This window comes from Amblyomma maculatum, chromosome 7, assembly GCF_055883805.1.
Source record: "Amblyomma maculatum isolate TAMU_Amacu chromosome 7, ASM5588380v1, whole genome shotgun sequence".
Classification (NCBI taxonomy): Eukaryota; Metazoa; Arthropoda; class Arachnida; order Ixodida; family Ixodidae; genus Amblyomma; species Amblyomma maculatum.
In genome coordinates, this window is record NC_139350.1 from 34612811 (window position 1) to 34639323 (window position 26513).

The window sequence follows — 26513 nt, forward strand, 5'->3', positions numbered from 1 at the left end:
TGCACCGTTCTTCACGAAAAGAACGACCATGCCCTGGTTCTACGCCGCCTATGGCTGCATGAACACTGGCGGCCGAGAGGATGTCGCGTTTCATAAATTCCCAAAGGAGCGCAACCTATCGGCGCAGTGGGTTGCCGCGGTCAAGAGGAAGGATTTCAAGCCTACAAAATCGTTGGTGATCTGCTCAGATCATTTTCGCGACAGTGGCTATCACCAAAGCTTGTCGTTGATGCGATCTTTTGGGATACCGATCAAATCTGCGCGATTGAAAACCGGTGCTGTGCCTTCTGTCTTTGCACACAAGAGCACCTCTCCGCCGCCAAGAGCTGCTTTTGCAAAAAGAAGAAAACTCGAAGAGGCCCAATACATCATATTGCTCTTCTGTTCTGTTTACGTTTTTGTTCTTTGGGGCGGATGGGTGGCCGGGCAGATGAAGGCACAGGTGAAAGTAAAACTATTCAGTATTGGCGCCCGCTGACGCGGCTGGAAAACTGTGAGAAGTAATGTCAGAGAGTGGGACTTTTTTTTTTTTTTTTTAAGAGCAGGGAGTGGGTAATTAGTGGAATGTGAGGAGTGCCATACCTTCTCCACGCGCTCATGCATAGCCAGGAACCCCAACGCCGCACCCAGTGCACAAAGTGCGCGCCGTGCTTTGTAACTTGAACCGGGAGAACGCGAACGACCGCGCTAGCCACGCGCGTCGGACTGGGGCGCGTTATATATTTCTGTCAGTGGAACAAGGACACACGCTGGACTTGCAACTGAATTTTTCTCCGAAGAGGATGCGTTTATGCATTTTTTATCTTCCTTGGTTGCACCTGGATAAAGATAAAAAAATGCGTATAAACTCGTTCTTTCCGGAGTAAAATTCAGTCGCAAGTCTAGTGTGTGTCTTGTCCCCCTGCCTTCTGTGTTCATCTTTCTTTTGAGCTACCCACTGTCAGACTCATTTCAACAACTATTCCAATTAAGAAAAGAAATCGGGGCAGCTTGATGTCTGTGGTCGAAGTCGCGATGTTAAGCGCAGCTAAATGAAATGCGCTAAATTCGCGACATGGCAGCGCGTGACTGCCGATAGCTGTCCTAGCGTTTCGGTATTTTTACAGGTGTTCTAAATGGGATTACGCGCGCGCAGCAAGGCAGCGGCCTGGCTTCTCGTCGATACCGCGCTCTCGCGTTAATTTGCTAAATCCCGCCAGAATAAAATTATGCGTACTCGAGGTTGCGGGAGCTGAGAGTATGACTTTTGCTGCTCTTGCTGACATATAAATGACTAAATTCACGCAACAAAACTGGGGCGACGGCTCGTCTGGATGAGTTCATTTGTTTACAATCGGCACATCAAGCGCATTGATGTGACACTGCTGCGTTCGAGTCAGGCAGGATATTTAGGGCACGAGTAACTGAGATATGTTCAATTGAGAGCGGATCACAGGCTCATACAGGAGTGCAGCACAGCGGTACGTACCAGTGTGAATTTCCTATGCGGGAAAAGGTTAGCGCTGTCTCCTCACTCGTCATGTCGCCGCTGCCACCAGTGTCACCTTGTTCCAAAGCCGCCGCTGGTTCGAACAAGTACGGCTCAATATCATATTCCCCTGAGCAGCGTGATCGTTGCATGTTCAGCGGCATACATCCACAGAAAAGCACGTACGTGCATGTACAATCGCTTGGACCGCCGCTACCACTCAATGGCACGCCGTCATTGACGTCATGGCGCGCTTGACCAATCAGAGGCAAGAGCGCCACTTTCAAAACGCTCCACGGCGTTGGTGCACGTTTTTCTGATTAAAAAGTAGTTTGCGGCCACTTATGACAAAATTTAACTTCGTATTCGTGTTCAGGGGGTCGTAAACTATATATCTGTATTCCGAACTCTTTTTTTGTTAAAAGTGATGCAGCTGCCCTTTAATATGGCCACATCCCTACGAGGTGCACTACAGCTCCTCAAAGTCTGAAATACCATTCAAGTCTGAAAACCTGGCTGGCAACTGCAGGAATAAAACTGTCAGTTTTCTCAATCTTGAACAAACAAGCTGAGAATGTATCGACAAGACTACGCATACGCATGGACAACTTTCAGCACTGCACTTATCGAGTGCTGTGGGAATTGACCCTCCCTGTGCCCCCTCGCTGCAGACCTCGCTGCCCTTGCTCTCCTAGCCAACCTCAAAGCAGTGGCAGAGAAGCAGCTGCCATCTACGACACCACAAGAGCAACCCTCCTTTCCACCTTTGAGGAAAATCTTCCACTTCTTTCTCTCAAGACTACAAAGGCGCTGCTTTTGACCTCAACTATAATTTTTTTTTTTTTTTTAAATAATAGGTTCACAGGAAGGGAAAGGCGCAGTAAAATGAACCCCCACAAAACGGAACCTATTGTGGGGTTCCTCTGGAAGTCTACTTGAAAAGGCTAGCTCACGAAGAATAACACGATATCCTACCACAGACGCAGTGCTGCGAGGTCCGTGGAAGTCCACACAGAAAGTGGCTAGCAAGCAAACTACCCACTGAGGGATCCTGGTTAGTATGCAGAGCCAAGCCAGGTAGCAGAGGCCGTTCCGATACAGCTCAAGCAGTCATGGGCAGTATCGAAGACACATGTATGTTCGGCATAATTTTTGTGTATCGGTATTAGGTATTGCATACTGAAAATTGTGCTGAATACATACATGTATCGAAGACATGTATGTTCGGCTTAATTTTTGTGTATCGGTATTAGGTATTGCGTGCTGAAAATTAAAGTACCGGAGTATCTGCCCTGACAACCCATTTTTACTGTACCCTGCATTTTAAGGGGAGATGCTCCTCGAAAACATTTTTTTCTTAATATTGATGCTAGGTGAATGAAAATTGCACCACTTATAGAGATTGATCTCCTCTTTCTAAATATGCTTTTAGTTTTAAAATAGCTTAATGTTTTCATATTCTAAATGCCATGCATAAGTGAAAAACAATGCATGTTTGTGCAGCTGCTGTACACAGCAGCAAGCATGGTAGGGCAGAGCCAACTAGTTCTTCTTGTCCCCAACACTCCACTGAGTGCAAATAAGCAACATAGCAACATTCCCTTGGCATGCAATGTTTTGAGACAATTTTATATCTGGTGCCTTGTTTTTAGTGGCTAGCACCAGATAATTTTTTAAATTTGCATGCCCAAAAATACTGCTGATTGCATTTAAACCTAGATACTTGCATTCTACACATCCCAAAGATTATGCATGCCAAATTTGGTGTTGATTGAACTAAAATAACGACATAAAATATTGTGCACAAAACTCATATTCGGCCCAAAATACGAATTCGAGAAAAATGCGATTTAAAGATACAAAAGCTGTTTATTGCTGTTGTAGCAGCACTATCTGCATGAAAATTGCACACAATGCAGGCCAAGGTATTATGATACAGTGCACAGTTTTAGAATTCACCAGCATCATATGTTGCTCCCACAGTGACATTGTGAGCAGCATTCTCAAGGCGTGTTTTCTTGGCTATTTAGTGATGCTGAGAACTTGCTTCTGTCAGCCACTGCTTTGTAACCACAAGGTGCACATTTTTTGTTATGGCATTAAACTCCTTATGGTGCACTTGTTTCGGCAAACCAAGAACCACACAAAATCGGGAAAGTTGATTGTATCCAGCACCAATAACGAGCGCCGCAACCCCTGCATTGACGTTCACGGCAAAAATCTCCCTCGGGCTGGCTGAAGGGCGTCGTCCACCGGAGCTGCACACCGCGCACGACTACGACACAACGGACGTGGCACACGCTACACTGCTGCAACGCAGCTCTAGAAACGACGAGAGTCCTTTTCACTTCTTGGCCAACTCGCGAACGAAAAGTTAGCAGCGTCCGCGCTCCCGACATGCTGCTCGCTCGCCAGTGCGTTCGCGGCACCGATCTCGCCGATAAAGGCACTCGCCGTACTAGGTCTCCTCAACGCTCGAAGATCCTTATCTTCTTATCCAATGCACTGGCGAAATCGTCTAAGCTGTCACTGAAACTTCAGTGCCCAGCCGGCTTCGAGCTGTCAAAAGTGTCGCCTCCGCCGAGGTTAGGCCTAGCTTCCGCGGACGTCTCCACTGCTGCACGCCGTTTCACTTTGCCGGTGACTTCCCTTGAACGCGTGGTTTGATCGGTACTTTCGACACCGAAGGTCACGTTTCTTCTCGGATTCTATCGCAGCGACGAGCACGAAGATGCATGAAATTTGAAAACACGCCGAAAGAAAACTAGCGGGCAAGCGTGACAGCGAGCTACGCGTCGCATGAAGAGCAGACGAGCTATGGCCGCTTCCCACACTGACAGCCAATGGCGTGGTCGAAATCGCACCACGTGATTTAAATGGCCAGTGAAAATGTTAGGTTTGGGCGGCGAAACTTTTTTTTTTTTATTACTTGCTGGGGGTTTGTGAAGCGGCAAAGCCAGCTTTAGGGAGAAAAAGCGTAGGCCTGCCGCCTTGCAAAATTTCAGTGGCGTGCGACGCCGCAATTTGACGCGTCACGCGCTTGAACATGGGTCGTATCTGCCCCTTCTTTAGCCACCTTGCGTGCTTTAACAGACTTTTTAAATGATTTCGCGACTGTTTTCGGCTCTGATTTTTTTATATATTAAAGAGGAAGGATCAGTGTTGCTGAAACAGTCAAAATCACAAAAGTGACTTTTTTACTGAAAATCGCCGTTTTTCGACCCGCGTCTCCCCTTAACGATACAGCTGAGTCCTGCCACAACGAATACCGCGACAACGAAGAATTTTTTATTCCCAGTCAGTATCCCATAGGAATTAATGCTCTAAATTTTTCTGAATGAACCATTTTTGCGGCGCATTTCCGCTTTAACAAAATTTTCGCAAGCAAAATAGAAACCAAAGCAACTTTTACTGGCTAGACTGAAGTCCAAGTCAAACCTAAAGCCACAGTTTTTTTTTTTTTTTTTTTTTTTTATGTCTATACGCTCTTGACTTACGTACGTCCGTAAGATCAGTGCAGATTGATATGATCGCAAGAGCAGGAAAGAACCGTGCTCAGCGGCTGCCGCTGTGGCGAACTAAACAAAAAAGAAAATGGCACTTGTCGTGGTGACCAATGGGACGTGCGAAACGCGGGGCGACAAAAGTGATGCACCGAAAACTAATGTAATTTCACCCGTCAGACAGTAATTAGAAGTTGTTTAGTACACAATAGCCTCAAGTTTAGTTTCTACACCCAAGGGGTGTATGGCACAGTAACGTAAGCATCATTGACAGAAGTTTTAGTGAGCCATCCAACCGCTTCATCAAAAATATTCAAAACTGTGGCGCCACCTAGTGACAAACGCTAAAAGAATATCATAGGTGATGCGAAAGGAGGCTGGTTTTTGCTGATGTGGAGAGAGTGCAGATTATAATACAGTCAAATCTCGATATAATGAATTCCGCGGGACCGCGAAAAATCATTCGCTATTTTGAAATATTGTTGTAATGAAAAATCTGCGATTATAAGCCAGTGGTCAAACCTAGGTATGAAAATGACGTACCTTGGCAGTAGGCACGTGTGTAGACAAGCAAAACCTCAAGTGAAAAGGTTGCACTAACTCCAAAGCTGATTTATTTGAAGAAATTCATTATTTTCTTCTGCCGCGTGCAGCAAACACGACCGCGCACTAAATTACACCACTACAGCACATACACCTTCCGCTTTTCGGAACACCTCATCGCGTGCGTGATTGCACCGAGCGATGAAAGTACAGACTTTGTCCATGTGCAAAAAAGAAATAAAAAACACATCGGAGTTTTTTATGACTCCATCTTCAATGCTCCCTGAACTTTGAAAATCTTGTCTCGGTCTTTTATAATGATCGCGGCAGTCGACGGGGCAATGCTAGCTGTCTGTAGAGGCCGAATCGCTTTTTCCCTGCGTTAATTTCTTGCAGTGAAAGCAGCTGCGTTCATATCTTCTTGGCACTTCGCTGGCTAATATCATCGCCAATCTCGCACAAACTTTGCAATAAGATAATCAGCGGCAAAAAAAAAAATAAATAAATAAAATACCATCCCGCACGCGCGAACGCACGAACGACCGAGTCGCGTACGGCACACAACACAGGAAGAAAAAAAACGCAGGCAGCTAGGCCTGCTGGCTACTGTGTAATAAACCATAGCTTCATGGTGGCGCTAGGAGCTGGTCCTAGATGTCCTGATGATGATAGCTACAGCCCACGGACCAAACACACAGAAACGGCGGTTTCTGTTTCGTTTCACGCGAGAGTTGCAAGCTGCGGTGCTGTTAATTTTAGCCAAATTCGTAATACTGATGTTCCAAAATTATCGAACAAGAAATAAAATACGTTCGTTATTCTGAAATATATGCTATTTTGAAATTTGCAATTCTGAAATAGTTTTACATTGAAAACATGGCAAATCTGCCGGGGATTCTTAAAAAATTCGTTAATTTGAAAAGTTCGTTAATGTGGTGTTCGTAGTAACGAGATTTCACTGTAAAACAATGCGAGCACTGTTCAAAGTATAGAGGACAGACACTGCGAACTTACGAAAACCAGTGACATTTTCCTAAGATGTGGTCACGTGGGTTACTACAGCAAAAATTGCAGCTTTGCTGCAAGAGGTGACACCAGTCGTTTTCATGCACTTTCAGTGCCAAATTAAAATTATAAACGTTTCTTTCTTGGATATTGCAGCACTGGATCTATAGCATACGAGGCAAGATTTTTTTCCTTTCCACCATAATCCAGCTACATATTTTGGTCAGTGTTCTGTCCCTTTATTACAAGAACTTTTGTTTTAAACCAGTGTCTCCACTTAATTCTCAGCCATATATATCCTGCCTGCCTTGCGTGAGGTCAAATTGCAAAAGTACACCTTTTCTTAGCGACTAAACTGCCACTCGCAGAAAGACGTCTCTTGCTTCATTTGATCTGAGAGTGATTGTCTTAATCATTCATTAAATGACATACTGCGACAGACGTGAAAAGGGCAAATCGGGAGGGTTGGCAGACATAGCAGTAATTCGGTGATAACTAGTGCAAGTTTCCTAAAGTGTTCCACTCGCCTTTAGCCTCTCCACAGACTCTGACACCATTCCGAGAACGTCAGCTGCACGATTCATGTTGCACAAAAAGAGTGTGCAGGCCTTGCCCTCCATGCCTAGTTCTCGAGGATTGTTGCCGAGCTCTCCTGGCCCATCAGCCAGGATATCTCGCAAGATCGAAAGGCAGCGCATTGCCAGGTTGACGACCTCGTCTGGAGGCAGCAAGCACGCTGCACTCAGCACAGAAATCCGTATGCCCAGGTTCTGCACAAGGGAAGAGAAACAACAAGTCTCTTTTCACTAAATCCACACAAGGTGCACACTGAAATCGAGATGCAATGTCTCAAGAAAATGAAATGATATTGGCATTGTGCCACAGGCGCTTCTTCCTCAACAGCCCCATACTACATTAAGAGAGTTAACTGCTGAGCTAGTTGGTAGATACAATAACAGGATATTTAGCGCAGCACACACAGACACACACAAGAAAGAGAACACCCCGGCCGCCTACTACAACCGTTTATTCAGAGGAAAGCAGCCGACATTTACAGCCTTCTCGGCCAACACACGTACATGCAAGAGGAAAACAGCGAGAAAGAGTGCTTTCCCAAGAATGAACAGTTGTAAGCACCCACGGTCTCCTCCTTCTGTGTGGTCTGTGTCATGCTAAATATTCTGTTATGCCTACACTACATATTCGTCAAAACAAAACTAAAACTGAAATGTCTCCGGCACAAGCGTTATTTCCAGACACCCTGCCCACATGGCAAGCCATGGCTGAAGCTGGAAAATGCGACAGCAGCTGTGAGCCCACTTTCCACAAAGCTTGATGATGATGATGATGATGATGAACTGATTTTTTTCTGGCGCAAGGGCATCTATGGCCAAAGAGCGCCAAACACAAGGTGAAATGCCATCTCCGGTTGATGTGATAGCTTTGGCGATTATGATGATGATGTGCTAAAAGCTATGGTGTATAGGGCCTAAAAGTTCGTTTGCAGTGTATGATCTCTAAAAACAGTGGTGTATAGAGCCTAAAACGTTCCGAGATGTATAGTGGTCTGAGTAAAATATTAAAAGAAGAAATGTAAATGTTAAAACGCTAGTTATCTAAGTAAGAGGGACGGGTTGAAGCCCACGTCGATAAAAAATTTGACATATAAAAAGCCTACCTTTGAAAAATATTTAAGAACTCTTTCGGGTGAGAACATTGGGTCATCGCCGAGAAATATGCACGGATGTTTTGGTACATGTTTTCTGTGTATTTCGGGAAAATGATGTCGCCTTTGTTTTACTTTCCACAAAGCTTGTCAACAAAATCCAGAGCGTGAAAAAAAGAATAAAGAAGTAGGAAGGAGAAAAAAGAAGAAAAAGTTTTGCGCATCTCGAAAGCCAGTGCTATCCAGCAGGTATTCCAGCACTTTCCCACCTGGTGCTGATACAGACTGCCTCAACGCTTCATGCGCGCACCCCCCAAAATGAGCTGCTGCTGAAGATTAAGTTCCCATCGCCAGTTATGAAGTACATACACAGCCAAAGAGTTCCAGCACCTTGAAACCACACTCAAGTTCCGAGATATCTTGCACAATGTACTTACTTCTAAGGAAAAATCAAACAATTCATGTGCTAACTTGGTTTACAAAGGCACACTACCGTTAAGTTCCAGACTCGCTTCAGCCAAAATGGTTCTAGAACCCAAACATGAGATGGTTATAAACCAACCACGTCTTGTTTCCCCTGCACTATCCTGCAGTTTCTTTGAGTGGCCGCTAGCTGCGTTTGTCTGATGCTGCCGTCGTGCTCACATCCAGATGAAAGAGAAAATAGACAATGGATACTTATGAAATAGTGACCTTAAATTATGTCCCATAATTACATCAGCAAAAGTTGCTTTCATTAACAATTATATAGCCCATTTGTGGCCGCAAGATTTGCATACAAGAAACCACTGCTTTTCTCATGACCACACTTCTATTTATTATCTGCAGCAAAAGCTTACGAGATGAGTGTTTTGAAAAAAAAATATATATATATATATATATATATATATATATATATATATATATATATATATATATATATATATATATATATAAGGCGCTGTTTCACTAGATAATAAGTTCGCAACCAATTTATTAGGCACAGTTGTCTTCAAATGAGGCATGTTCTTTCGTACTTTCATATTCCTCAGGTGACTGCATTAAAATATTTTTTTTTTTCCAAGGCGGCATCTCATAAATTTTTGGTGCAAGGAATATAGTCTCCTTGGTGCCCAAAGACTGTCGTTGTTGCACTGGTATTAAAGGTCCACAGAAACGGGCACCAAGAAGCCACTGATAAATGTGTTCAGTGTGTAAAACGAATCCTTTTGAGCATTAACCCAAAGTATAACGCCTTGGAACAAAGCCAGCGATTTATTATTGATTTTAAAAAACAGCGTATTTTGAAATTCGCGGGCAGAGAGGTTGTCGCTTGGCGGTGTCGCATGGAACTATTTTCTTAAACCGTGACGTCACGGGTGAGTTGACTGGCAAGGCTTGCTAGAAGCTGCCATTCGCTGCGGCCCACTGCAGCCATGACGTCACGGAGACACTTCCGGTAGCTGCAAAAGTCGTCTGCTCGTGCGCTGCGCGAGCTTTTCAGGCGCTCAAGCACCGCACAATGGCAGCACCTCCTCGACCGCCGTAAACACTGCCGCTGTGGCCCCTCCTCCCGCATACCGTACGCGAACGACACAGCGGATCGTTAGCACCGATGTCAGAAATAAAGCGTGCTAAAATTTGTTGGCATTTGGAATACTGAGCTGAATATCAAGTATGAAGCCCTCGTGAGGATCGCTGACCAGCAGCAAATTGCTGGTAAGAGCGATAGCCGTGATACAAGCAAGTTTCCGCTCCAGCCAGCTGCCGCTGGTGCATTTCGGCTTATCCGATCTGCTCGTACTAGCTCTGCGATTAATGCTTCGTCAGAGTTAATCCTATGATTATTTTACTATGGCAGGATAGAATTCACAATAAGGCAGTTTCATAAGTAGACAATTTACGACAGAGTTGATCAGTTCCAAAGTGCCGACCGCCGCAGCTTCGAAGCGAAACGATTTGGGCCTAGTGACAACTAGGAACGGTCACGCACGACGCCGTCGTTCGCTGCGCTCGAGCGCCCCACCCCAGCAGATGAAGTGTCACGTACCTCAGCCTGCTTGCGGCGTCCCGTGCTGCAAGCGTTGCAAACTCGTGTACTTTCATTACAGTGAAGGCCGCGCATTTGTTGACGTTCTGCTCCGCAACAAGCCATTCAAACGATACTGCAGGCAGGACAAGGCTTCAGTACGCAGTCGCTGCGCTGTCGGACGTAATCGAAGACGTCGGGCGGCACAGTAGACATCGCATATTCTATACATCGATCTTTGAACATGATACAGTGGGCAAATGAATAACTTTGTGAAGCAGACCCACTCGTACGTTTCGCGCATTCGGGCGCCGACGAGCAGCCTCCGTCAACAGAAGCCGCTATAACCTCGGCTAACGACGCAAACCGAGGTCGCCAAGCTCAGTTTGCAATAACCGCGGTTAGTGGTGTAACCATGGTTTGGTCCGCCGTGTAACATGGGCTAACCACGGTTCCGTGTAACCGCGGTTACGCTGCGCGAACTGGCAAACTCCTCAGTGTGCGAGCGAGGACGGGTTGACACCAGAGACCAGAGTACACCAGCGAGCGAGCGCGCTGCAACCGGAAGTTTGTCGAAGTGACGTATTTCTGGGCGGAGCTTTGAACTTGCTTGTATTCCTAATATTTTTATGACTCCCTTCGGCGTACGAGTTGAGAGGGAAACTTGGAAGGGTCATTTTTAATCGCCGATATATCTGGTGTTGCAGAAGCTAGATCGAAAATTTTTGTGGGAGAATGATGGGTGGTTCAATATCTATAAGTGTTATAGCATTGTTTACCCTTCTTGGTGACCCATTTCTGTGGACCTTTAATTTTCTTCACTCAAGTTCCGAGATGTCTTGCGCAATGTACTTACTTCCAAGGAAAAATCTAACAATTCATGTGTTACCTTGGTTTACAAAGGCACACTACCTTTAAGAGTTCCAGACTCGCTTCAGTCAAAATGGTTCTAGAACCCAAACATGAGCTGGGGCCGTATTACGGACCGCTCTATAATTGAGAGCGCTCTAAAACGCCCGCTCCTATTGGTCGCCGTCGCCATCTTGAAAAGTTGCGTCACGGGATGCTGCGATTGCGTCGCGGAGGCGAAAAAACAGATGACGTCGCGCACCTAATTATGCCCGTAGTTTTAGACTATTTTTGTAGAGCGCGATGAGACGGTCTAAAACGTTTTAGAGCGAGTTATAGAGCGAAAATGGCGGCGGCGTCCGCGGTGGAGTGGTGTGAGTGGTGGCTGCGGCGCTGAAGCGGCAACGCCGGCGCGAGCAACGACGAAGGGCTGTGTGTGAGAATGCGTTCTACTTGTTCGGCGAGTTGTTCCGATGCCTATTTCGACTTGAAAATGTGAAAGCGGAATGGTGGTGCGACGAATGCGCCGATGAACTGTGATGAAGCTTGCAGTCGACCGCTCTGACGGTGCGGCTGTCATGCGTGCTTCGATCTTTTTTTTTTTTTTTTGCCTCCGGAGGATTTCGTCTCCACAGGTAGTCGGCCTCTCATAACTGACGGTGAGCAAGTGCGTGCGTCAAATGGCTGAACTCAACTACTGCAAAGTTGGCGCTGAAGGGTGGTTGGGCTCCGCAGTGCGCCCAAAGCAAAAGGCGGAGGCGAAGGTGACATACAGTGCAAAACGAATGAAAACGAGCGAGGTTGGTAGTGTACGCTTGCTTTTCCCCGTGCTCGTTCTAACTGAAGCATTTGTGTGTGAGACGTTCGTGTGGACATAAAAGTTTATTTTGCCTGTGCTCCGCGATCGATCTTTCTTTTGTTTCTGTTTCCTAAAGAAAAATAAAGCCCCGATTACACTGCTTTCGATATGATTTCTCCGCGCATTTAGGACCATCACACTACCTTGACATCAGACGATGCGCAAAAGCCGGCACTAGCCGTGGAATCAGCTGTTTTACTGAAAATCGCCATTTTTACGGTTTGTTTACCTCTGCCAGCGCGACCTCGCGGCAAAAGAAGCTACCCACGAGAGCGTTTAATTGCAAAACTGTAGCTGCTTTTTGATTTGTTTGATGAAATTGAACTTTAAATGCGGCTTCTTGAAAATATAAAACTTTAGTTAATTTATTCACACGCTATATCTATAAAAAAGTTAGCAAACGGCTCCTTGACGTGCGAATAAACCTGTTGCCGTGAAAATAAGCGGCCCGGGGCGGCACCCTGGCGATCATTGGTTGATTCCGATTTTCGTCACGCGTCGTCATTTTGACGTCACGCTCTATAACTTTAGAGCGAGAACCGTAATTCGGCCCCTGGTTATAAACCAACCACGTCTAGTTTCCCCTGCACTATCCTGCAGTTTCTTTGAGTGGCCGCTAGCTGCGTTTGTCTGATGCTGCCGTCATGCTCACATCCAGTTGAAAGAGAAAATGGACAATTGATAATTATGAAATAGTGACCTTAAATTATGTCCCATAATTACATCAGCAAAAGTTGCATTCATTAACAATTATATAGCCCATTTGTCACCGCAAGATTTGCTTACTTCAAGAAATCACTGCTTTTCTCATGACCATATTTCTATTTATTATCGGCAGCACAAGCTTACGAGATGCATGTTTTGAAAAAAATATACATAAAGCGCTGTTTCACTAGATAATAAGTTGGCAGCCAATTTATTAGGCATCGTTGTCTTCAAGTGGGGCATGTTCTTTCATACTTTCATACTTCTCCAGGTGACTGCATCGAAATATGTTTGTTTTTTTCCAAGGCGGCATCTCTTAAATTTTTGGTGCAAGTAATGTCATCTCCTTGGTGCCAAAAGACTGCCGTTGTTGCACTGGTATTAAGTTTTTCTTGTCTCTTCTCTATAAACACAAAGTTCAATCTCACATTAAAGGCTGCAAAGGTGAAACACTTTCGGTCGGGGCTTGAAATTCAGAGGCTGCTCATCTTCGCCCAATTGAAAAAGTTGCAATTAGAACAGCGTACAGCAACACGCGTGCCTATCACCGCATCTTTTATCTTCTGTTATTTATCTCCTTTTGGTTGTTATTTTATTTTGAATTCGAACAGAAGTAAAAAAAAAAAAAAGACTTGCTAGCTGTGGAACCTCTCAGCAAATAAACTCCAGCCGGCAGAAAATGAAAACATCAGGGAAAGGAATGAAAAAAGGGGGGCGAAAAGAAGGAAGAACAGAAATTGGTTACTTAAAAAGTGTAGAAAATATAAATAAAGCTGTAGAGGTAGCGCATCGCTACCATCACCTAACCAGCATAGACAGTTTGCTCCTAATTCAAGACACTTTGTGTGCATAAGACTATGTAATGCGTGCGCTTTTTTTTCGTATAATGCCCAGTCGTCACCAGGCTTTCAAAGCATCCCCACATACCAGAGAGGAGGAGCGGCGCTGTGCGCTCCGGTTCGAGGCTATTTTCCTCCTCACCACGAAACCGGTCTATAAGCAAACTAACAGTGACGGCGACCAGGCATAGTTGATGGGTTTCTTGCAATCTACCACGGCTATGACTCTCGTGGCAATGATGACAAGCTCGAGATCACACGTGCACAACATGGCATAGAACATGCCATTCTGCATCATCGAAAATGGCTCACTTTAATAGAAACTGTTTTACAAATCAGCTTTCCATGCTGAAGATTTGAAGTAACATGTTTAAAAAACAGGCGGACATTGATGACATTGTTACAGTGAGTGCGACTGGGCTATCACCTGAACAACGCCCTGATCTTTTTTCACGGACTTACACTGGGCATGTAGGACGTGTGGCGATGCTGTGAAAAGGCCCGAAGAATTTAGCAGGACAACAATATTGCACCACTTGGGCCTCCTGAAAGCGATTCGTTTCTTGCAAACATTTGCCCCTTTTTTGAGAGAGCGCTGGGAGCAGTGCGAAGCAGATTTACAAAATGCACACATTACATACTGCAAAGCTGGAAAGCGAAATGGAATGGGGCTGGATTTAGTCTGTCATCTTCGTCACTCATTGGGAAAACCAACCTGAACTGCGTGCCTGGACGTCATCTAAGCCTCTTTGCATGCGCCGCGGATGTTGATTACTGGAATCTTTTTTTAACGGCTTGGCCCAATTTCATTAAAGGACGCGAATTTGTAGTAGAATGTTGCAGGCTTAATGCAATGGCGCAATTGGCACAGCATTCCCACCATTACATTTGGACTACACTTTCAGCAAGGCTGTTGATTTCCCGCAGAGAAATGAAAAAAAGCAAACACTCACATCATTCATCTGGAACAGCTCAGTCATGGTCTTCTTCATGACAAGCACAAGCATTTTCCAGTCAGTCTTCAGCTCCTTCAAACAACAAGCAAAAAGGAGGAGGGGAGGAAGAGAGTAAATGCAAACCATCAAATCGTCAGACAGCAAAGGCAAGACGCTTTCTGTGGCCATCAACATAAAGCTTCCCTTCAAGGTATACTGAACAAATATCCAATAATATTGAGAAAGCACCACAATTGCATTCTTAAGACACGATTACATTAGTACAGACACACAATTCAGGTTAGTTTTGAGCAGATGACTATATTTTTTTACATTTTCTGAACGGCGGCCAGGTCAGAGGTGGCGTGCACCCGAATGTGAGCCACCAGATGTGACGGCACATTTACCCTCAGCGACATAATGGCCCCGCGGGCCCGCCACCGCCGCCCTAGCACCAGAGTTGGTTGTCCGGCTACGCGCAGTGTCTGTTCCCTCACTTTGCGCCGTGCACAATGTTGCGGAGTGTGGAATGCAGTAAACGAGAGAGGTCGAGGGGGACACGTACGGAGGGCACATATTGCAGGAGGGAAGGATGAGTTGTGTGTAGCGTGGTTTAAAGCTGCGCGCCAAGTCTGCTGTACCGTAGGAACACAAGCAGCAGTTTTAGGGAGTGTTGCACTTAATTAAAGAAAAAAAAAACATCCGTCTGTACGTAGGCTTCGCGAGTGCCACGGAGGAATGGAAAAATGAGCGGGTGCAATCGCTTGCAATGGGGGTGGATAGGGATGCATGAGGGAGGCAGGTAAAAGGGACGTGATATCCGGTTTTGCCAGAGCTTTCACAGGAGGCCGCTAGGTGGGGCAATTTGAGAAATATTCATTAAAATACTTGCTTTTTCACTCATTTCTGTTCGTAAAGTGTGTTGTTTTGATCACTCTCAATGCAACAGCTACCATCTGCACTAGAAATCTCTGCAGTAATTTTTTTGTTCACTATTCCCATTGGCCAATCTGATGATCAAAAATTTCAAGTTTTTTTTTTTTTTTTTTATACAACCGTATTTACTCGCATAACGCTCTCACTCTCATCTCGCACCCCCAACATTGGGCGTCAAAACTTGGAACTTTTTTCCCTCTCACAATAATCACACCACTAATATTACCACCGCGAGAGTAGTCTGATCACAAACGCCATCTTTGGAGTGCTACTGAACTTAGCTGGCCTCGTTGTGCACACCCGCTACCAGGCGATGATAGCGTGCTCGGGTAGATCATCATCATCGGTTATGCTCGTCTTTTTTTTTTTTACCTCCATGACGCTCGTAGTAGTTGCCATTTTGCAAGGTGTCTCCGCGTCTCGTCATTGTTCCTTCGTTCCGTCCGTGTTGCTTGCTTTGTTCCACCATCTACAGTGTTCTTGATGTCGCATCGCGGCGGGGCGGTACGCAAGTTATACAGCTGCTTTTAAATTGAAAGCTTTGGAGTACGGGCTACAGCGTGGCAACCGCATTGCCAGCATGCACTTCGACGTCAACGAGTTCTGATAGTCCACTACTGGAGAACGCGATTGCAGTGTCGACACAAACTCTGATCAAGTCTCTGATCAAGTGTCTGATCAAGAGTAGAACTGTATGGTCTGCTGTGAGCATTATACCACGGAACGCGGGGAAGTGCATTAGCAACTTGTGCTTTTGGCGACCCTGTACATTTAAAACAAGGGTAAGTTCTGCTTGAAAGTAATGTTTTGGTTATATTTACAATAACTGACTTAAAAATCCCGATTTGCACCTATTTAAATTTGCTTTTAGCGCTCCAGAATATTCGCTCAAAAATTTTCCCCGAATAATTATCGCACCCCCAACATAGCATTCCACGAAAAAAAGTGCGAGCATTATGAGAGTAAATACGGTACTTGTGCCAGACGGGGGGAGGGCATGGCAGTATTGATATAGTTCTAATCTAAACATCCTAAAAGTACACACAAGCAACGGCAGGCATAAACTGAAGGTGGCATAGCCACGACAAGGCTCTTTTCAGGCCTTCTGTTATGCCGAGGCAAACTGTACCCAATAGCTTTGAATAAGGAATGAAGAAAGGAAGACATTTTTTTTCCCCCTAGTTTGGTCAAGTGCTTCTCTTTGCACACACTGCCGGAAAGGCTCTCCCCTTCACAAAAGACAACGTCCCTTTTCACAAAACACCCTGTCGAGTTTTGAAGATGAGTCATCGTGGTCAAGCAATGCGCTGAAACTGCGTCAAATTCAAATATTTACGGTGTACTATTCTAAAATTCCAAATACAATCTAACCCGGATATATAACGAACTCGAGGGGGATCACAAAATTGTTTGATACAAAGAAATCGTCTTAAGACGTCGCTTATGGTCGTGAAAAATGATGCCGTATTTGTCGCATAATCAACCCCCTTGCATAATGAACCCACCCTCCACTTTTTTCTCTAAGAATATAAGAAAAAAAATGTATTAAAGCAGGTTCACATGCAAGCGATTGAAAGAACTCGGCGAAGAGCAGCAGTGATAGAGCGAAAAATTTCCCTCTCGTTCCTTCACCCACATGGCTTGCAAATGTCCCGTTCCTGGTGCGCGGCAAATGATCCCCGCAGATGCGCGCGTCTTTGGGGAAAGGGCTCAACGCTCCTCTAGACCAGTCGTCACCATTCCCTCTCATTCCTTTCGAGCATGGCTTGAAAACATCACGCGGCAAACAGCCGAGGGTGATGCAATCATTTTTGGGGAAGGTACATCTAAGCACATAGTATCTGTCTCACTTCTTGGTGGACACTGGCGCAAGCAATGGCAGACAATTGAGGGCACATTATGTCGTTGGTTCAAATCCCCATCACAAACTAGACTTCAATTTGAAATGAACGCTGCACAAAATATGGGTGCGTGATAAACTTCATACAAAATCATGTGCATACTTTTTCTGGCACATTTGGAACAATGCCACGTTTTTCCCAGATAATTATGGGGTATGGCAAGGGCTCTTCGGCACAATGCGCCCAGTACGCCCTCACGCAACGAGTATGATCAGTAGCTATGCTCATTTGGTAGCTGGCACACTGCCCTTTGCAACTTGTCACAGAAAACCAGCCAACTTGAGTTGGCGTAGTGGCATACGCTACCTGCCAAATGTGCCAGCATGGTACACCCAGAAATCATTCAAGGAGTCAACAGACCCCGGAAACAAATTACCATCTGACATTCATGAAAAACAAACAACACTACTGCTTACTTTTACTACAGGAGCCAGATAAACAGTTCAAAAATGGAAGTAGTTTATCGTAGGAAAAATACTGCACTGCAAAAGGGATTCTCGCAATTAACCTTTACTCTAACTCCATACAATTATTGAAGGAAAGAAGCCAACAGTCGGCGAGGCCAAGGAAAGCGTTGTGGATGGTACTTTGTCTTTCTTTTTTTTAATATTTACTTGGATAATCACAGAAATTAGTAATGTAATCTGTTTAGGGGAAAGATAATTGAACACAAAGTAGAAGAAAAAACAATGTGCCGATGGTGGGAACCGAACCCACGACCTCCGAATATCGCGTCCGGTGCTCTTCCAACTGAGCTACATCGGCCGCTGTCCCCCCTGCTACTTGCTTGGGTATTTATGTTGTCTGTATACGAACCTTGAGAGTGTTCACCAGCACAGCCCTCAACCATAGCGGCGGACGTGGAACGCCCTTTGTTACCGCCAGCGTCACGTACAACGTGATCAAGAGCGAGGGAGAAAGCTGTGCTAGAACCCTCTTACGCTACCTATAGCTTTAAGACTGCCAGAACAGAGACCCCCCGTAAGCTACAAGCAGATCAATTAAGGAGAAATGAGGATGCTCGTTATAATACATGAAGGAAAGAAGCCAACAGTCTGCAAGCCAAGGGAAGCGTTGGGGATGGTACTTCGTCTTTTTTTTTTTTTTAGGCTGAGGGCAGCGCTGGTGAACACTCTCAAGGTTCGTACACAGACAACATAAATACCCAAGCAAGTAGCAGGGGGGGACAGCGGCCGATGTAGCTCAGTTGGAAGAGCACCGGACGCGATATTCGGAGGTTGTGGGTTCGGTTCCAACCATCGGCATGTTGTTTTTCTTCTACTTTGTGTTTGATTATCTTTCACCTAAACAGATTACATTACTAATTTCTGATTATCCAAGTAAACATTAAAAAAAAAAAAGACAAAGTACCATCCCCAACGCTTTCCTTGGCCTCGCCGACTGTTGACTTCTTTCCTTCATGTATTATAACGAGCCCCCTCATTTCCCCGTAATTGATCTGCTTCCATACAATTATTGTTATCTGTAAAAAAATTTCTGAATACTTTGCTTGTCCAGCTCCAACAAGTGCATTTATAGGTGAAGAAGAAATGCTAAACATTTTGTGGAATACTGCACTACTTGATATACAGAGACAAATGGAAGACGACGTCCATTTGTCTCTGTATATCAAGTAGCGCAGTATTCCACAGAATGATCAACCAACTGGCCCCCGTGTTTGCATTATTGGCTAAACATTTCCCTCCTTTATAGGCTGCGGCAGCTCTGCATCTAGACAAAATGAGCACTGACGAGACGGAAGTGTCGGCTGTAAGCGAAACTACTGGTGCAGCCGCTGACATACCGAGACACAATCACAAGTGACAATTGAATACAGTTATGCACTGGTGTTTTTAATAGCAGCACGGGGACAAACGAACAATGCATTGCAGCAAAAATAAAAAAATAAAAAAACAGAATAAGTTTTGCACAATTCCTCCAGTTTCTTTCCCTAAATCAAACTCTGCCCTTTCTTCAGCGTTGCCATGGATGTTTACACCTTAAAATTACTCATTCGAAAGTCGCTTCACAGCACGGTAGGTGCATGTGAAGCTAAAGCAAGTGTTACGCTTCAAATTGATGCACCAGATCCGTGTAGCAACAATTGTATACACACCGAGATGCCAATGCAATAGCGAACATGAAAGTTAGAATATTCTGAGATACTTTTGTAAACTCTGATGCTTATTAAAGATGCGGGACATTGGTGACCACCTAACAGCCACCCAAAAGATTAAATACACTTAAAGGGCAATACTTTATTGTCGATGGCCCCCCCTTTATTTATTATTCATATTATTCATCAAAGAATCAAGGGTAGAAAGAGAGAAAGAAGATGGTTACATAGTATGAAAGAGCACTGAATAAGACACCTAGACATCAAGCTAGCTAAGGTCACTGTAGTTTGATGCTGAGTGATGCTGGCTTGCGAAACTTACGTCAGAAGTCAGCTCCTTTCGTAGTGAGAGCGAGTTGTACGTGATGGCCACCATTTCTATCAGTACGTGCATCGAGTGCTGATCCATGATGGTTCTGGTCCTGGGCATTTCTATGCCATCCAGTTCGCAGCTGCTGCTGCTCTCGTCTGGAGCCATATTCTCCTTGGTGGGCGCACCACGCTTTCGAAGGAGGTAGCAGTTCTGGCGCATCCCATGGCAGACAAACACCAAGAACTTAACTGAAAGAGAGCGCAATGCAAACAGTAAATTTCTCACGCCGCTAAGTTGAGGCCCATGCTAATAAAAATAATATGCCTACCCACTTAAAAAATATTCAGGTGCCAAGGAAATATCACTGTTATAACTGGATTGGGCCAGAAAAAGAAAAACACGATAAACTGCAGCGCATTTAACGACAGGAAAGTGGCTAAGAGGGATGTGGGTCTTGAAATAATTTTCTTTATTATTTCTCCAATCTGAATAAAACCTTCAAGTCTCGATCAGTTTTTCATGCTGACTTGAAATCTGTACTTGGATTTTTGATAGCTACATTAGTTCCAAGGACTGCAGTAGATTTAAAAATAATCAAAGGGTACTTCTTACGAGGATTTTGGCAATTTCGCCTTGCCAAACATAAAACATAGATGCATAGACTAAATGCCAAACACATGCTCTAGGGGGTAATGCTATTTTATGAATTTGAAAGCAACTTATACAGTTGAATCCCGCCACAACGAATACCGCCACAACGAAATTTCCGCGACAACGAATAATTTTTTATTCCCCGCGAGTATCCTATAAGAATTAATGGCCTAAATTTCTCTGCACAACGAACCATTTTTGCAGAGCGTTTCCGCTTCAACGAAATTTTCGCGTTCAAAATCGAAACCGAAACTAGTTTTATTGGCGAGAAGTCCAAGTCAAATCCAAAGCCACATTAAGCATGAAATCACGTGATTGCAGTTCCGCCATTTTGGCTTTGTGTCGTGGTCGCGTTGTTCACTCGCTGCCTTTCTCTTCGACAACGACGAATTTTCATCCGCAGGACACGATGGCAACGCAAGTGAAAAAACGCAAAACTCTTTCCCTTGAGCAAAAAGCTCAAATAATCGCCCAAGCAGAAAGCGGAAGGAAGAAAGCGGCAATTGCTGAAGACTTCGGAATTCCTGCAAGTTCGCTGTCAACGATTCTAGGCAATAAGGACAGCGTGAGAATGGCACTTGCTTCAGGCACATCCTCGAAGCACAAAAAGGTGACGCGGCCCCTCCATGAAGAGTTGGACAAAGCAGTGCATGCGTGGTTTGTGGAAGCACGAGCCAGCAACGTCCCCCTGTCCGGAAGCATCGTCCAGCAGAAAGCCTTGAACTATGCATGCCTACTTGGCATTGATGATTTTAAAGCCAGCATTGGCTGGCTAAACCGTTTCAAGGCCCGCCATAACATCGTTGGAAAAGTGTTGTGCGGCGAGTCAATGTCAGCAGACGTGGACGGAGCAGCTGCTTGGAAGGCGAGTAACATGGCCGGAATTTTAAGCAACTACGCGCCTGCAGACATTTACAACGCCGACGAGACCGGGCTATTCTACGAGATGTTGCCGGCTAGGACGCTCGACTTCAAGGGGCAGCGCTGTCACGGCGGCAAACACAGCAAAAAACGCATCACAGTGCTGCTTTGCACAAACATGGATGGCTCGGACAAGCGTCCGCCGTTAGTCATAGGCAAAAGTGCCAAGCCGCGCTGTTTTAAGGGAACTCGTAGCCTACCTGTGCAGTACAAGGCGAACAACAAGTCATGGATGACCCGCGCTATTTTCACCGAGTGGATGATGGCATTCGACCGCGACATGAAGCGGCAGGGCCGTAAAGTTTGCTTGCTTTTGGACAATTGTTCAGCGCATCACTCCGACGAAGTCAAGCTCACTAACACGGAGCTGAGGTTTTTCCCTCCCAATTGCACGTCTGTCTTACAGCCTCTCGATCAGGGCGTGATTCTTAGCCTGAAGCGCGCTTACCGCGGGAGGTTAATTCAGCGGCTGCTTTTTAACACTGAAACCGGCCGAGACACGAAGGTGGACTTGTACGTGGCACTGCAGATTATGTCTGCTGCCTGGAGCACACTGGGGCGCTCAGTAATTGTGAACTGTTTCAGGCACGCCGGATTTGCCGAAGGTCGACCCGTACACTCTGCTGGCCTAACACAAGGCGTTACAGACGACGACGAAGAGGCGTCACCAGCTCCGGGGATCGCGGCCGCCTGGAAAACGCTGGGAGAAATAGGAACCGTGCCGCCTAATCTCGAGCTCGACGAATACATCGGCGCTGACGCTTGTGTTGTTGTTCACGAAGATGTGAGTGATGAGCAGATCATAAAAGCTGCCCGGAATAAGGACTCTTCCGATGAAGAAGACGACGACGTACAGGAAGCGCCGGCTGCGGCAACCGCCGTACAGGTGATGGACGCTTTTGATGTCATCAGGAATTTCGTTGCTGTCCGAGACGACGATGTTGCAATGAGTTTGCTGACCGAGTGCAAAAATCGCGTGACGGCGTTGCTCGCCGTGAAGCGTAAGCAAACCAAGCTTACAGATTTTTGGCATTAAACGCCTTTGCTGCTGCTTGGGCAATTCTTTCTGCGTTTCACGTCAAATTTTTGCGATAACGAAGTTCCGCGAGAACGAATTTTTTTTCGTGCACCGTGAATTTCGTTATAGCGGGATTCAACTGTATAAGGCAATGGAAATGGACGAACTCTTACTACATACACTTTTCTCTAATTAGCTCTCATTACCATGCTGATTTGCAAATAGTACAATTGCATCAGTGCAATATGAATAGCATCACCCCCTAGATCTTTTTGGTACGATTACAATGATACCTAATTTGTCAGTGTCCCTTAGACAACAGAAAAAAGCCCCGCAAGGCTGAGTGCAGTGCCCAAAAACACCGAAATGAGAAAAACACATTTGAAGTTTCAGACAACTAACTTTTTCTAGAATACAGCTACAGCAATGTGAATGACATCAGTGCGTATCTTCAAGAGATGTGTGACAGTGCCATCCCTCAAAATTGCAAAAGCTTGTCATAAAGCTAGGTACTACACCTAGAATCAGCGTGAGAAAATACATTTATTCCTTCACATGCCTGTTCCAGTGCTCTGCAAGGCAAATAAATACTTATATTTATGCAATAACATGGTATCACCACATTAATAAACTTTCACAAGGTTTACGGCCAAAACACAGTGGCATATATTTCTCAAATTGACCTAATAAAATGGTGACTGTCCCAAAATGAAACTTCGCTGTGCAGCAGACGCAGAGGCGCACGCAGAGTCCTTTGCTGGAGCAATAACTTCTATTTGCACTCTATTGCGTATTGCTACGCGAAATTTCTTGTTCGCCACACTTATCATGCACTCTGCGAAAAAAACAAAAACAAAAAAAGAACGAGATTGTTAAGTCTCAGCTGAGGAACACTGACAACGGCGCGCTGTCAGGAGTCCTTGTCAGAAGTGATGCGATCAAAAGCCTGCGAATGGCGGCGGCGATGGAGTTCATCAGTATCAACTGAACAGTTCAGTACAACATATTCATACTGTCCTGAAAGTGTGTGGAAGCGCTCTGTGACCATTCAATGCCGCTGTACACGCCGCATTGGACGCAGCATGCCACCCTGGCAGTGTGCCGTCGTCGGCTCCCATGGCGCTTTAAAAGTCAGTTTTATTGTATTTCTCGATCAAATTCAGCGTCAATATTTTTAGGAAAGGTGCTTGAAGGTACAAACATTCCAAAAATGCGTTTTTCTCAAAATTAATTTTTTGTCCATTTTTTACTATTCTAAGACCCGCGCATCCCCCCTCAGGTTGACTTTCTTTAGCAAGAAAATTTTGTTCAAATCTCTTGGCAGAGAATGTGCACACATCTGATCGAACGAACCTATAGCAAAATAAAGTCCCAGCGGACACTATCACAAGCCTGTTGGAGCGAATGAAATGGTACGAGTGTGTTGCCATCTGCGCCAGTGACAGCTGCAATGATGCAATGATTGCCTTGCCACGGAGACCATTTTTCACGACTGCATCGTTGAGGTGCAAGAATTCAAATCCTGACATGATGCCATTACAGTGAAAGCTCATTGATTTGAACCTCGATAATTCGAACTAGACTACTTGGTCCGGTCAAGCTCTATAGAGATCTGTGTATAAAAGAGCCTGTTAATTTGAACGCGAGTCGGTTCCGCTATGGATAATTCGAACTACGCGCCGCCGCGTTGAAGCGGCTTGGCGTGCAGCACGCGAAAGAAAAAAAAACTCTGCAAAAGAGCGACATAGCATGTCCAAAACAGGGACAAGATGAAACCAGGTAAAACAATGCAAGAGTGGATAAAGCCTAAATGACGCCATAACCTGCGCGGCAGCCGGTGGTGCTGGAGGATAGGGTTTGGTGGCCTCGACAACGGTTGCCTGCTCTCTCTTCAGCGCAACCTCAGAGACTCGCAATACTTGTTAATTCGAGCCCTGTTAAGGGGGGAGGCAGCTCTTTCGGACGAAAAAATTGCGAAAAAATCGATTTTTCAGAAATAAAATTTTCGAAATCTGCAACTGTTTTACTACCAGTCTGTGAATTTTCTAACCTCTAGAGTCAATATTTACACTGTAAAATGAGTAGAAAAACATATATCCGCGCTCGCTTTGAGGAAATTTTCGCGCAAGGACAGTTCTTTTTCCGCGGCACGCTATCGTCGTCTACTGAAGCGATCGGCGCCATCTTGGTCTCATTTGAAAGAGCTGCTTTTCGTTTCAATTTCGCGCCATTGCTGTTCTTTTGCGCGTATTGGATGAGGGAGAAATTGCCGGCAAAGACCAGCCGAAACACGCGACGCTATTCGCTAGGCAGTGCACGTGACTGAAGCCCGCTATCCTATTGGTTGACGCGCCCCGCGTCGTCTGCTGGGAGCGTCAGCGACGCACAAGCGGTAGCCATCTTGCCAAAGTGCGTTCGTCGGAGTGGAGCGGCGTGCAACGATGTCGACGTCGGCTCCGAAATTCCGTGTTTCTCACAAGTACGGGAACAAGCGAAAAAAATCGCTGATTAGCAACATGAAGAGAGCCGTGGACACCCCGAGAGCTGTGGAAACCTCGACCGCCCTGGATATGCCTCCGCCAGCGGATCGGGAAGTGCCGACCCGGATAGGCCTTACGGCAGCGCCGACTGCGGAAACCTCTTCGGACAGCGGTCGCGTTCGTCGCGATACTCCGATGCTAGAAACTTGTGACATAAAAGAAAGGGACAGGAAGGCCCAAGAGAAGATTCAACAGATGGCAGCAGCTGCAGCAACGGAGCGCAAGACTGAGATCATCGACAGAATTGACGCCACGATCGCCCCTCTTAGCGACACAACCTTCACGATTGTAAGCTTGAAGTTAGTGAACGAAATGCTGGCGTCTGTGAAGTGCAAAGTGTGCGACGGCGACGTAAACATCGACAAATCCGAAAGGGAATACGGCCTTGCCGCCAAACTGAATCTGGTGTGCACGAACTGTGGAGACATTTCATCGCGATGGAGCTCGCCGCGCGTGAAGACCGACCAGACAGTGAGTCCGTTCGTGGTTAACATTCTCGCCGCGCGTGCGATGCAGTCGACCGGAAATCAACGTGCGGCGCTGAATGATATATTTTCGACAATGAATATATCGCACCGCGGTCTGCACGCAAGAACTTGGCAAAAGTATGTCAAGACGAAGTTGACGCCAGCAGTGGATCGCGCAGCCCATAAGTTGACTTCCGACTGTGCGCGAGCAGTTCAGGAAGTTTACGCAGAGCTAAATATTGGGCATCCACGCAACATCGCGGTCTCATTCGACGGTTCCTGGATGACACGTGGACACTCCTCGCACGTTGGCATCGGAACTGTCATTGAACTGTTCACGGGACTTGTTCTCGACTTCGTTGTGCTGAGCAACTTCTGCGCCGCGTGTGAACGGGGCCCGAAAGAAGACGACCCCACATACCCAGCCTGGAAGCAGAGCCATATCTGCCAAAAAAATACGAGCAAAAAGGCTGGTGAAATGGAGGTTGAGGCTGCCCTGATCCTATTCCAGCGGTCACTACAGCAGCATAACCTCCGTTATACCACAATGCTCTCGGACGGGGACAGCCGCACGTTCCCTGCTTTGAAAGAAGCGGAAGTGTACGGTTACATTGATATTCAGAAAGAAGATTGCGTAAATCACGTGCAAAAACGCATGGGCACTGCGCTGCGCAATCTGGTCACCAGGCAGAAGGGTCCTGCTGGAGAATCATTTGGTGGAAGAGGCAAACTCACCCAAGATTTGATCACCAGAATGAGCTCCTATTATTCATGGGCGCTCAAATCACACATAGGTGATGTGGAGGCCACTCACAAAGCTGTGATGGCTACCTACCATCATGTGACATCGAACGACTCTACTTACAACCACAGCCTATGTCCAACAGGGCCTGATTCTTGGTGCCGGCAAAATGCGGCAGAGGCTAGAGGTGAAGCTATGCCACATCACCGATACAATTTGCCATCCTATGTCTGCAGTGCCTTACTGCCTATATACGAAAGGCTTTCAGACAGGAGGCTGCTGGAACGCTGCCAACGAGGCAAGACTCAAAACAACAATGAGAGTTTGCATGCAATGATATGGGCACTTGCCCGAAAGGAACGGCATGCTTCTCTCTTCACCGTTCAGGCTGCTGTGGCTGAAGCTGTGATGAAATTCAATGCCGGTAGTGAAAGGACTGCTGCTCGTATACTGCAAGAGCTCAGCCTAATGCCTAGCCCCCAGACACGCAAGCGGATGCACGAGAAAGATGATCAACGGAAAACTGCA

At 45.9% G+C, this 26513-nt stretch overlaps 1 protein-coding gene across 1 annotated transcript in view; it reads right to left on the bottom strand.

Annotated features, from left to right (window-relative positions):
* Positions 1 to 26513, bottom strand: part of LOC146182955 (condensin-2 complex subunit G2-like) — a 145565-nt gene that overhangs the window by 42286 nt on the left and 76766 nt on the right. Inside the window, exons 14-16 of the mRNA XM_084608985.1 lie at positions 19656 to 19894; positions 14399 to 14473; positions 7047 to 7289 (exon numbers count right to left, since the gene is read on the bottom strand). Of these exons, the coding sequence (XP_084465111.1) occupies positions 7047 to 7289; positions 14399 to 14473; positions 19656 to 19894 (557 nt within the window). The remainder of the gene's footprint in view (positions 1 to 7046; positions 7290 to 14398; positions 14474 to 19655; positions 19895 to 26513) is intronic.